The following is a 12,995-nucleotide window of genomic DNA, read 5'->3' as shown; positions in this document are numbered from 1 at the left end:
ATCGTTTCAAATAGGGGACTTAGTATGGAAAACGATTTTACCTATTAGAACTAAAGATAGAAAACTCGGCAAATGGTCGCCGAGTTGGGAAGGTCCATATAAAATTGTAAAGATTGTTCCTGGAAATTCATATTTTGTACAATCTTTGCAGAGGGAGAAATTGCCAAAAGCTCTCAATGGAAGATACTTGAAAAAATATTATCCTAGCATGTGGCAGGATGCTTGAAGAGATTATGGTTGATACATTATTACACGTATCGCCCTAAGCAAAAATTGACCGATATGTTACTTGAAGTATCGCCCTAAGAAAATTTGGCCGATGTATTCTTTGAACATCGCCCTGAGCAAATATGTGGCCGGTGTGAAGTGGTTTACGCCGTGCTAAGGTACTGTTGCTATAATGTTTTGCCAAATACAATTGTACCAAAAACAGGGGGTCATGTGTTGAATGCATAATTTGGCTACTAGTTTTATAGGCCAAATTAGTTTAATTGTGTGTAGGAAAATAATTGATTGACACCGTTTGAATTTAGAAGAGTTTTTAGCTCAATGTGCAGGCTTGATTGTAAGTCCAGTGCTGGGGCAGAATGGCGATCATGTGAAGCAGGATATTTGCAAAATTATGTGATGCAACGGAACTAAGCTTGAAATATGAAGTTTTGCGTGGAAGCTGGTACCGATGACAAATATTGGACTATACACGAAGGAGCTCAAGGGCAACTTCCTAGGAGGAAAGCAATCGCATGCAGGACAGTCATTAGCAATATTGCTGGGTAAACTAATATTTTCTTGTTGTCAGGCTGGAGACTACTACGTGCTATACCAATTAGTAGTTTACTTGGTAGGCATGGTTTGTACGTGACCGAAATCAAATATTATAGCTGATCGGTTTCAGTTTTTAGAGTCCTATTCATATAGGCCAAGCAATCTCACGTGATACGCAAAGTCCAGCGAGCCGTGCATATATAAGTGCAGGCGCACGGCCGATTGAAACCCCCAATCGATCTGTATCAAAAATACGCATCTATTTTTACCGTACTTTTTTCTTTGTCGTTCATCTCTACTGAGCTCTAGTTCATGTAGGGTTTAGCAAAATCTTTGCCGCTTTGTGCTGAAAAGCGGTCGTCATCCTCTTCGAAATTGAGACATCTTTGTTGATTTGCTCGAAAATCATCCCTTCATCGTCACGATAGTACGACGGTTATCGGGTTGTTGCGCTGCAGTTTTGCGTGGCAACAGGATCTTAAACCTTAAAAACATGCTTTTTGGAGAGAGAAAGAGATACATAGTGTCATATTTGTAGGGTTTTTTTTTTCTAACTAAAGTTGTAGCTTTCATTGGAGAGATAAAATTCACCATGCCACTTCTGATAATTTTTTTACATGGAGCAACTAGTTGTGTATGGCACCATTGCTCATGTCCTAAACCCACCAAATTTTTACGGTTTCAGCCTAGTCCAGTTACGGGATCTGCTAGACATACTCTTAGTCATCTCACCTAAGAGGGCGGCTGTCGTTGTGCCTAGTACATACTACAAAGAGTCTAGACCACATTTTTACAAAGAGTACCGCATACAAGAGGAAGAAAATCCATCGCGTCTCTCTCCAGTGTCACCTGTGCTTGGCTCAACATCACTTGCGTGACTTGCATCGGCAGGCATGGTTTGAGTCTAATTTATTCTAGAGAAAGAATTTATTGGCAAAATTTGTTATGGGATACCGTTATTTCTGGTCCTTTGCTCAAACACACTAAACACGTCTTTACCTTTTATACTTTTGTAGACATTTACCAAAACACATTGTATTACCTTTTTTCTTTTCGATAAAGGATGCTTTATTACTTTTGATAAGCAATTACATTCAGCCTCTGCACAACCAGGGTGCACACAGCCGTTTTAATAGTCTTAGTATCACAAAAAAGTCAAACTAAAGGAGAAAATAGGCGAAATACATATCGAAACGATGAATCATATGACGCCTAAGATGCGGGTGGGGCTTCAATCCGTAGACTATGCTGCCACCCATGTAGGAAAAAAGTATCCCTCGCCGTAGCCTCCAACCGTGTACAGACCTCCGTAAATAGATCTCGGTTCTCCAAGCGCTGAAGAGGTAACCACAAACAGAGAATACATGTACATCTGTAGATGACATGCAACAAAGAGCAATTTTTATTATTAAAACTCTTGTCATTTCTACTCAGCCAAAGCGCCCAGATCACCCTAAGAAGCAACTTAAACCTTGAATCTATACCATGAAACCAATTGCCAAAAACATTGTATTACCTAAAACGGAAAAGTTTGACTTTTCTTATAAAATTACTATCTTGCCATGTAGAAAATATGCCTAGAGTTCTTTTTCTTTCCAAACCGTTCTCTTCTGCTGGACACGAAGAAGATGATAAGGCTCAACAGCGATGAACCCTAGCACCGCTCCATCATGCTGGCGTCCTGCCACCGCCTTAACGCCAGCTATCTCTACTGCCAGGGAAGCCTCCCTCGTCCGCCCCGTCCTGCCTCTACGTCGACCCCCTCAAGCATCGTCGTCTAAGCCCCAATATTGACCGGTGTGGCAAGGAGCAGGGCCGCCCAGTACAAAGTCTGATACCAGGTGTTCTCGGCATGACCTGCACTGAGCGTTCTCGATCGCAGAAACCAGCTCCCTCATGTTTGAGTAAGTTCCTGCCAGCGGCCATGGACGTCGGCGGTTACAGGTTATAGTTGATGTCCGATTTTTTTCTTGGGCAAAAAACAATCTGGTTAATGATACGTACATCCTCTGTAAGCGTACTGATACGTACAATAAGTTGAATTATAGGAAAAAACAATCTGGTTAATGATACGTACATCCTCTGTAAGCGTAGAAAACTTAGTTAGAAAAATAATGTTCTAAACTGGACACAAGAGATATATAGTGTGTTTTGGCAAATGTAACAAAATGATGCAAAATGTCAAACTTTCCGTACTGGGCGACAAAATGTGTTTTGGCAAATGTACCATAAAAGTATAATGGTAATGGGGAAAGACATGTTTTAATGGCGTGTTTAGGCAAAGGACTAAAAATAACGGTGTCCCTGGCCAATTTTCCCTAACTAAAACCTTCGCAATCACCTTGTGATGCAAGCAACTAACTCGTCCAGGTCTCTGCTAGATGAGCCGCCCGCCACAGAGGCACGAATGGCCTCGCCCAGCTCCTTCGCCCGCCGACGCATCGTCATTCCATTCTCTGAAAGCATCGCTTCCTTGATCACCTCTTGGATGGCCTCCGCCGGTACGACCTGATCGTGCTTCTTCCATGGCCTCACGAGGAGGCCGACCCTGAGGTACTTGCAGATAAGCTCCGCGTCCCACGGCTGGTCGGAGTGCATTGGCCACGCGAGTATAGGCTTACCGTGGCCCAGGCTCTCCAAGGTAGAGTTCCAGCCGCAGTGGCTCATGAACGCCGCCGTGGTGCCGTGAGCCAGGATCTCAAGCTGCGGCGCCCATCCGGTGATTACCAACCCCGTTCCCTCGGTTTCTCTAGTGAACTCGGTCATCAGCTTGTCGTGCTGGGTCTCGCCTAGTCCGGCGGATATGTCGGCACGGTCGGCGTCGTGCAGCACCCAGATGAACCTCTGCTTGCTGCCCTTGAGCGCCGCTGCTATCTCCGCGATCTGCTCTCCCCGGAAGGAGGACGTCGTCCCGAAGGACACGTACAACACCGACGCCGGAGGCTGCGCGTCAAGCCAGTCCATGCACTTGTGCCGCGTCTTCCCCGGCGTGCGCACGCTCGCGCTCGCGTCCAGCAGCGGGTTCAGTGGCCCGACCGCGAAGAGCTTTTGGTCCTTGTATTTTGGGTGCTCGGCGATGGCATCGATGAACTCGCCCTCCAGCTCGCGGCATGTGTTCATGACGAGCCCGGCGGGCGAGGCCACGCCTTGGCCCCCTTCGTTGTTTAGCTCCACCGTTGTCCGGACTATGTACTCCACGAACTCCTTGGACATGGTGACGTCGATGGGGATGTGCTCGAGGCCATGGCCGCGCAGGAGCTGGTGCCCGGGGTCCAGCCAACCCAGGTGGTAGGAGATGGCCACGCACTGCAGCGCGTAGGCCTCGCCGTTTTCCAGCCGCGCCGCCTCCACCGCGGCGAAGGAGTTGAGCCTGTCGTACACGACTACCACTCGGCGGTGGGTGGCCGAAAGCCTCCGGAGAAGGACAGCGAGAGGGACGCTCGCGGCGGTGTTGAAGGACTCCCACATGGGAATAAGGTGGTTGGGGAAGGGAGACTGGGCAGTCGGGTCGGGCGCCGGGGACTCGTTGGTGGAGACGTCGAGGTCGTGGAAGTGGATGGAGCCGAGGTCGTCGGGGTCCCAGCCGTGCAGGCGTGACCGCGCCTGCCGGACGTGCGCGGCGGGCGCCGCGTAGTGCACTGAGAGACCCCGCGACGCCACCAGCAGGGATAGGTGCAGCAGCTGGTTCAAGTGGCCCTGCGCAGGGAACGGCACCGCCACGAAGGCTACCGATTTCGTCGGCTCAGTAGCCATTGTTTCTCCACTGTGTTTTTACAGTCCGTGTAGTACAGATCGACTTGGCACGCGAGCGCTATTTGTACTCGACCACAGATCTCTCCACCAAGAGATCAGTAGCACTGTACAAAAGAGTCAGTGGAGCTTTGTGCAACTAATTCAGGCCAAGATGTATCCAAGCACATTTAATATCACAACTTTTTCGGGAGTGGTGTTTTGGACATGGAAGCATATGCTCCCTCTATTTTGAATGCATCTTACACATATTTTGAATTTCAAAAAAATTAAAACAAAAAATTTGCATGTACATCTTCTCGTGCTACGCGCTCACAAAATGGTTTCATAAAAAATCGACTTATCATGTGACGCGTGTAAAAAAAACAAAACTCAGTTCTAAAAATAATGTTTTTCACAAGATAAGTTTTCTCTTTTTTACATAGACCACAAAAAATATTGATTTTTCGTGAAACTTGACGAACGAACATATATTATGAAGATGTACATGTAAATTGTTTGTTAAATTTTTTTGACATTTCGAAATATGATTTTCTAGTAGATGGAGCATAAGCACCCGGGAGTCGAATTGAATTTCCGAACTTTTTCAATGAACAAAATATGTTAATATCGCGAAGATATAAATTACATTCAGCCTCCGCAATGATGTAGTACCCTGATGGCAGCACCGACGCATACAACCAAAAAAAAGCTAAAAAGGGAAATATCCTGATATGGTGCTTCAGCAGTAGCGTAAACACCACAAAGACAACACCTTAAATTCAGGTTATCCAAAAACGATGTCTCTAAGAAAGCAATAGTGCACACGCATCGTCGTCGTACGATCGAGGATCTTAGGTTTTCATCCTGAAGATAATCTCGCTCTCAAAATAATGCCTTCAACAAGGTTATTGCCAGGCACAACCAATTAAAGCTAGATCCTACATATTCACCCTAAAAGGTAAGAGTTTGACCTTCACCTCTATTGTCGACCCTACGTGGATCAGACACGAAGGTACCCGCACCACCGCCACATGGGTACAACAAGCCATCTGGCTGACACAGTAGTGGCCACCGCAATCCACAAGGTCATTGGCAAGGACATGCCTATAGTTGTCGCAAGCCATGGCAGCCGCACTCTAGATGACATCGGTGAGGACCGGCCTCGCACGATCTGCACCCTTACGGCCACTTCATGTCGCCTCCTCCTCCGCAAGTTGCCCTTCCGCCACTTCAGCTCGCGTCGCCGCGGCCAACAGAGTGCATCACACTGCCAACTTCCCAGGGTCGCCGCCCTATACTCCGATCTCCACCGCATGACACGGCTAGAGGATCCCCGCTGCTAGGACTAGATGTGAGATCGTGAGATCTCTACAATCAGCCCCAAACAGGCTGACCACCTCCAGCGGAGGAGATGGACGCCACCGCCATGCCCGGAGATGCTGCCCCAGGGTACCTCACGATGCAGGAGTAACTCACGAGCGCATGTACCATCGAAAGAGGATCGACAGGAGCAACAACGTGAAGACCCGAAGCCTGCCCAACCCATCTGGGTCGAATCTGGCCCGACCTCGACGTAGCCTCCGCCTGTAGATCTAAGCACATGGATGACCATCACAAAGGAGGCATGGATGGACGCCGCCGCGCCGACCAAAGGATGGCCGAGAAAGTTCCATCGTTGCTACCACACCATCACCAGTAGCGCTTCTGGAGGCGCTGGGAGAGTGAGAACAGTCGGGGGAGAGAAGATCCGTCGGTGGCCGCACTAGCGCGGCGCCACCACACCGGGGTGAGCGGGGTTACGGGGTTATGTGTGGCGAGTGGCAGTAGAGATATTTGTTGTAATATCACAATACTAGCAAGATTTGAGGATCCAGGATATATATAGTAGAATAGGAATGTCATTTAGGAGGAACATCTCTAATAGCCTTGATATAACTGGCCAGAATTACAAAAAAACTAAAAATGTACCAATTTGTTTTAAAATCTCTACTTTACTTTCCCACACAAAATTATACCAAGCTTAATATACTTGTATCTCTTTGGCACATGAGCACCAATGCTCCCTTCACTTTTAGATGTTTTTTCTAAATTTCAAAGACCTCACAGATCTATGTCTCCAAAAATTATGGCATTAAAATTTATATATAGATATATACATGAGGAGTGTATGCAAAGATGTCCCATTTGAATATATGTTGTATTTTGATAAATATAAAAAAGACAAATTTTTGACAGTAAATAGTAGTACATTAGTAGCAAAAAATATATTTTTTTGTTAGAGATTTTTTGTTGTATTTCACAAAATTTAAAGTACTTTTTACCGGAACTCTTTTTTGCATACACTCCTCCTATACATATCTATCTATATTTTCAACGCCACAAATTTTGGAGACATAAATGTGTGAGGTTTTGAATTTTTCACAAATCTGAAAGTAAAGGAGCACCGGTGTTCATGTGCAACAAATCCATTCTTCGAATCAAATGGCTATATTGTGTTCCACGTCAGCAAAACCCTATATGAAGAAATGAGAAGGAGAGAGAGAATAAAATGGGTTGTACGTTTAGAGCATCACAGTGTTGCCGAAGACCGAATATGCCACGTAATCAAAATGGCTTTGGTGGTAAATGATTAAATTTTCTACAGTATGTAGATTGCAAAAAAAAAAATCTACGTTCTCTCCCTTAACTTTACATGGCCCAGAAGAAAGAGAGACATTAGAGAGAGGGGATAGAGAAAGATAATCTGGTTGCATGCCATAATTTGTAGCTATGGTAATATCTTTCACAATGGATGGTATTATTAGACACTACTCCGTCTCAGTTTAACAGACACGTAATTTAAGAAATTACTTTAATTATTATTTTGATCAATCAAACATGAAATATATATCACACAAATTATATCATTGGAAAGCGCTTTTTCATACAAATCTAATGATATAGATTTTGTAGATATATAATTTATATTTTATTAATGAAATCAATGATTAAATTTATCTTAAATTGTGTGCATGTCAGGGGAGTAGCAAATATTTTGGCTGTAGGAGCATTCTACTCTACAGTTCGATGCTGCTGAAAGCAAATCGAATATTTTGGTGACAACGTGAACAACCAAGCAAGTTAACGCCACACAGTATTCGAGGCGTGTATCTATGCACTGCGTGGCAAGATGCTCCTGATATTGACGCTAACTTCGGGACTGCTCCGCGGAAGGGACGCGGCACCTTCTTCACTAGCTAGCTCAGTTTAATTAACTTTCATTGAGGTACTATTTGATCCTTGGATCCGTCGTGGTTAAGTTAGGAATTTGTTAAGTAATAGTGGATGCTGGCCCATGTGTACAAGCAAGCATGAGCATGTGTGACGATCGAATCCAAATCCGGATTTATTAAGGGCGTGTTTGGTAGCATGATCCAAATCATGATTCACTCGTGCAGTGGTGCAAGCACATCTGCGCATTCAGAACGAGCCACGGGTTAGAATTAGTCTATTGTTTGGTAGGTTGAGCTGCATCGGTTGGACCGAAAAGAGCTTTCTGTTTGTTTGCCTGCAGCCAACCCGAAATCTCGATGGAGACGAGATTAGGCCTATTTGGTACCAATGAGATATGCCTAAGGTCACCTCATTTGTACAACTGGTAGCCTTACCATGCTCTCACCTCCCACCCATCACACAGATATCAGTTCATGACAGACTAACAAAGCAACCAATTCATGAAATAAGTCCTAGGTAGTACGAATGGTAGTTCATAACACGATACTCCCTAGCTACTACGAATGGCAATTTGTCATCACAGGGTACTTCAACATAAGGGGATCAAATTGGGGTTAAAAAACAAGGGATCAAAGAGGTTCTTCACTTCTTCTTCATTTCTTCTTCTCAGATGGTGGTGTTGCCTTTGGCTTCACATATTGTGTGTGCCCACTCTAGCCTCTTCTCCTTCCAGGCATCATTATCGCCTGCCTCCACGACATGGCCGGTCTCTACTTCATCATAAGTGACAACCTCTTCGAAGAACTCATCCTCTCCCCAACCTAGGATCCAGTTGTGAAGAATGCAGGAAGTAAGGACCAACTTTACTTGAGAGTCAAAAGCGTGGAACGGTTTTACGGTCAAGGACCTTGAACGTGTTCTTCAATGCAGCAAATGCCCTCTCAATGGTGACTCTAAGGCTTGAGTGTCTCAGATTGAACAACTCTTTCGCATTCTGAGGTCGGTGCTTCTGTTGATACTCGTTTTGGGCCGATGGCTAATCAAGAACATAATTCGGTGTTCGGCGTGACAGATATATTGCTCAATTAGGAGACACCATGTCCACCATTCTAAGTTGTGCCATGATCCGGCTTGATAGCCGATTATGCTAGCAGTCAGAGGTGATCTCGAGGATAGATATATGAAGGCTTCCACTACAGCTCCTTTGACATGACCTCAAATGAAGAAGTGATATAAACGAAAGTTGTGCGTCTCGTCGAAACAATCAACTTTGGTTTTTGAGTCATCGCGATCCGAGTTAGTATGCAATTTGTGGAGCTAAAATACTGCTGGAACTCGAATTACCCAAGGTGGGGCGCCCGACCATAGAGGCTTCTAGGGTAAGGCGCGAGGCAAATTGGAAAAGAGACGAAAACGTTAGAATTGATATGTTTTCTTGCGACCTTGATGAGACGCTCAAGATGAACTCGGATGGAAAAGTTGTCAACATGAAAGTTCTTCGTTTTTTCGAGACGAACAACTTTTGTTGTTTACGAGATTTTGATTTGAGGTCGTTTACTGCCTCGAAAAGAGCCCGCAATGTGCAGATACGTTTTTGACCGAACAGTTATAGAAAGTTCGGACCAAACCATCCGAATTGGACACAATCTAGGGTTTTGGACGTGAATCCAACCCTTCATCTTGCACGGAAAGTCCAGCCACCCTTTATATACATGAGGGGTGACGGCCAATTGAACCAACACCAATCGAACAAACACATCTACTACTTTTTCGAGTTCATCTACTTTTATCTCTCTCCCCTTGTATCTTTCTTCTCGTTCTTCGTTGTTCTTCAGGATTGGAGGCTGCGAATCCACGGGGTCCTAGGGGCGGTTAGGACGACCTAGGACAGCCCATAGCCGCCGCAAGCCCTGACAGGGTCCCTCCCGGGCGAGCGGGGTTTCGGGTCTCAAAAGCGCCCGCCGGACTATCTTGCGTATCGCGCTTCCAGCGAGCCTCCCTCGGCGCGTGCTGCTGCGCATCGCGCTCGGCGTCAAGGGTACACGGTGACGGGTTCGTGTGCGAACACACTTTTTTGCGACTCCGCTGGGGACGAAGCTTCGAACGGTCTCCAGCCCGTTCTTGCTACGAAGATATCGTCATCAAGAGGCTGCAATCTACAACGGTATCATGAATCCCCAATCTCCTTATGTAGATGCAAACAACTCTTATATTGATGTTGCTAGATCCTCTGATATATATATTGTATCGGCTAACCCTAGATCTTACTATGTGCAAAAGTCGATGCAAGATAATCTCCAGACTTTTAGCAACTTGCAACATGTAAATTCGAGTTCTCATGCATCGGCATCCCCAGAAGTTCATATGCCGATGAACAACATGATGACTTCAGTTACTTAATATGAAACACCCAATGTTAAAAATTCTAGTAGCTTGCAAGATAGTGTTTCATCGTTTTATTCATCGGTAGATAGTTCAGAATAGATTGTTTCACTTGTATACATGCCGATGGATAGGGAAATTGGACATGTGATACGCGTACAACACGCGTCCGTTGGGAACCCCAAGAGGAAGGTGTGATGCGTACAGCGGCAAGTTTTCCCTCAGTAAGAAACCAAGGTTTATCGAACCAGTAGGAGCCAAGAAGCATGTTGAAGGTTGATGGCGGCGAGATGTAGTGCGGCGCAACACCAGAGATTCCGGCGCCAACGTGGAACCTGTACAACACAACCATAGTACTTTGCCCCAACGAAACAGTGAGGTTGTCAATCTCACCGGCTTGCTGTAACAAAGGATTAGATGTATAGTGTGGATGATGATTGTTTGCAGAGAACAGTAGAACAAGTATTGCAGTAGATTGTATTCGATGTAAAAGAATGCACCGGGGTCCACAGTTCACTAGAGGTGTCTCTCCCATAAGATAAATAGCATGTTGGGTGAACAAATTACAGTTGGGCAATTGACAAATAGAGAGGGCATGACAATGCACATACATGACATGATGAGTATTGCGAGATTCAATTGGGCATTACGACAAAGTACATAGACCGCTATCCAGCATGCATCTATGCCTAAAACGTCCACTTTCGAGGTTATCATCCGAACCCCTTCCAGTATTAAGTTGCAAACAACGGACAATTGCATTAAGTATGGTGCGTAATGTAATCAATAACTACATCCTCGGACATAGCATCAATGTTTTATCCCTAGTGGCAACAACACATCCACAACCTTAGAACTTTCTGTCACTGTCCCAGATTTAATGGTGGCATGAACCCACTATCGAGCATAAATACTCCCTCTTGGAGTTAAGAGTAAAAACTTGGCTAGAGCCTCTACTAATAACGGAGAGCATGCAAGATCATAAACAACACATAGGTAATAGATTGATAATCAACATAACATAGTATTCTCTATCCATCGGATCCCAACAAACACAACATATAGCATTACAGATAGATGATCTTGATCATGATAGGCAGCTCACAAGATCCGACAATGAAGCACATGAGGAGAAGACAACCATCTAGCTACTGCTATGGACCCATAGTCCAGGGGTGAACTACTCACACATCAATCCGGAGGCGACCGTGGCGGTGTAGAGTCCTCCGGGAGATGATTCCCCTCTCCGGCAGGGTGCCGGAGGCGATCTCCTAAATCCCCCGAGATGGGATTGGCGGCGGCGGCGTCTCTGGAAGGTTTTCCGTATCGTGGCTCTCGGTACTGGGGCTATTATCGACGGAGGCTTAAATAGGTGGAAGGGCAGGTCAGGGGGCCACACGAGGGGCCCAGACGATAGGCCGGCGCGGCCAAGACCTGGGCCGCGCCGCCCTAGTGTCTGGCCACCTCGTGTCCCCACTTCGTCTCTCCTTCGGTCTTCTAGAAGCTTCGTGGAAAAATAGGACCCTGGGCGTTGATTTCGTCCAATTCCGAGAATATTTCCTTACTAGGATTTCTGAAACCAAAAACAGCAGAAAACAACAACTGGCTCTTCGGCATCTCGTTAATAGGTTAGTGCCGAAAAATGCATAAATATGACATATAATGTGTATAAAACATGTGAGTATCATCATAAAAGTAGCATGGAACATAAGAAATTATAGATACGTTTGAGACGTATCAAGCATCCCCAAGCTTAGTTCCTACTCGTCCCGAGTAGGTAAACGATAACAAAGATAATTTCTTAGTGACAATGCTACCAACATAATCTTGATCAATACTATTGTAAGCACATGTAATGAATGCAACGATTTGAAACAATGGTAAATGACATGAGTAAACAATTGAATCATAAAGCAAAGACTTTTCATGAATAGTACTTCAAGACAAGCATCAATAAGTCTTGCATAAGAGTTAACTCATAAAGCAATAATTCAAAGTAGAGGTATTGAAGCAACACAAAGGAAGATGAAGTTTCAGCGGTTGCTTTCAACTTGTAACATGTATATCTCATGGATATTGTCAATGTAAAGTAATATAACAAGTGCAATATGCAAGTATGTAGGAATCAATGCACAGTTCACACAAGTGTTTGCTTCTTGAGGTAGAGAGAAATAGGTGAACTGACTCAACATAAAAGTAAAAGAAAGGTCCTTCAAAGAGGAAAGCATCGATTGCTATATTTGTGCTAGAGATTTAGTTTTGAAAACAAGAAACAATTTTGTCAACGGTAGTAATAAAGCATATGAGTTATGTAAATTATATCCTACAAGTTGCAAGCCTCATGCATAGTATACCAATAGTGCCCGCACCTTGTCCTAATTAGCTTGGATTTACATGGATTATCATAGCATAGCACATGCTTCAACCAAGTGTCACAAAGGGGTACCTCTATGCCGCCTGTACAAAGGTCTAAGGAGAAAGCTCGCATTGGATTTCTCGCTTTTGGTTATTCTCAACTTAGACATCCATACCGGGACACCATAGACAACAGATAATGGACTCCTCTTTAATGCATAAGCATTCAACAACAGATAATATTCTCATAAGAGATTGAGGTTTGTTGTCCAAACTGAAACTTCCACCATGGATCATGGCTTTAGTTAGCGGCCCAATGTTCTTCTCTAACAATATGCATACTCAAACCATTTGATCATGATAAATCACTCTTACTTCGAGACAAGACGAACATGCATAGCAACTCACATGATATTCAACAAAGAGTAGTTGATGGCGTCCCCGAAACATGGTTATCGCTCAACAAGCAACTTAATAAGAGATAAAGTGCATAAGTACATATTCAATACCACAATAGTTTTTAAGCTATTTGTCCCATGAGCTATATA

General features: G+C 44.7%; 1 protein-coding gene across 1 annotated transcript; it reads right to left on the bottom strand.

Moving 5' to 3' along the window:
• Positions 1 to 3,071: 3,071 nt before the first annotated feature.
• Positions 3,072 to 4,518, bottom strand: LOC124677319 (putative cis-zeatin O-glucosyltransferase). Its single transcript, XM_047213318.1, has one exon. It carries the CDS (start codon positions 4,516 to 4,518, stop codon positions 3,103 to 3,105), a length of 1,416 nt encoding a protein of 471 aa, XP_047069274.1. The 3' UTR covers positions 3,072 to 3,102.
• Positions 4,519 to 12,995: the final 8,477 nt, after the last annotated feature.

Source organism: Lolium rigidum, chromosome 7 (assembly GCF_022539505.1).
Source record: "Lolium rigidum isolate FL_2022 chromosome 7, APGP_CSIRO_Lrig_0.1, whole genome shotgun sequence".
In the NCBI taxonomy this organism is placed as follows: domain Eukaryota; kingdom Viridiplantae; phylum Streptophyta; class Magnoliopsida; order Poales; family Poaceae; genus Lolium; species Lolium rigidum.
Note: the sequence above shows the minus strand (reverse complement) of the source record. Positions and strands in the feature narration are given on the sequence as shown.

Excerpts from the sequence above, each read along its gene's own strand:
- LOC124677319 (XM_047213318.1), bottom strand. The coding sequence starts at position 4,518 with ATGGCTACTGAGCCGACGAAATCGGTAGCCTTCGTGGCGGTGCCGTTC.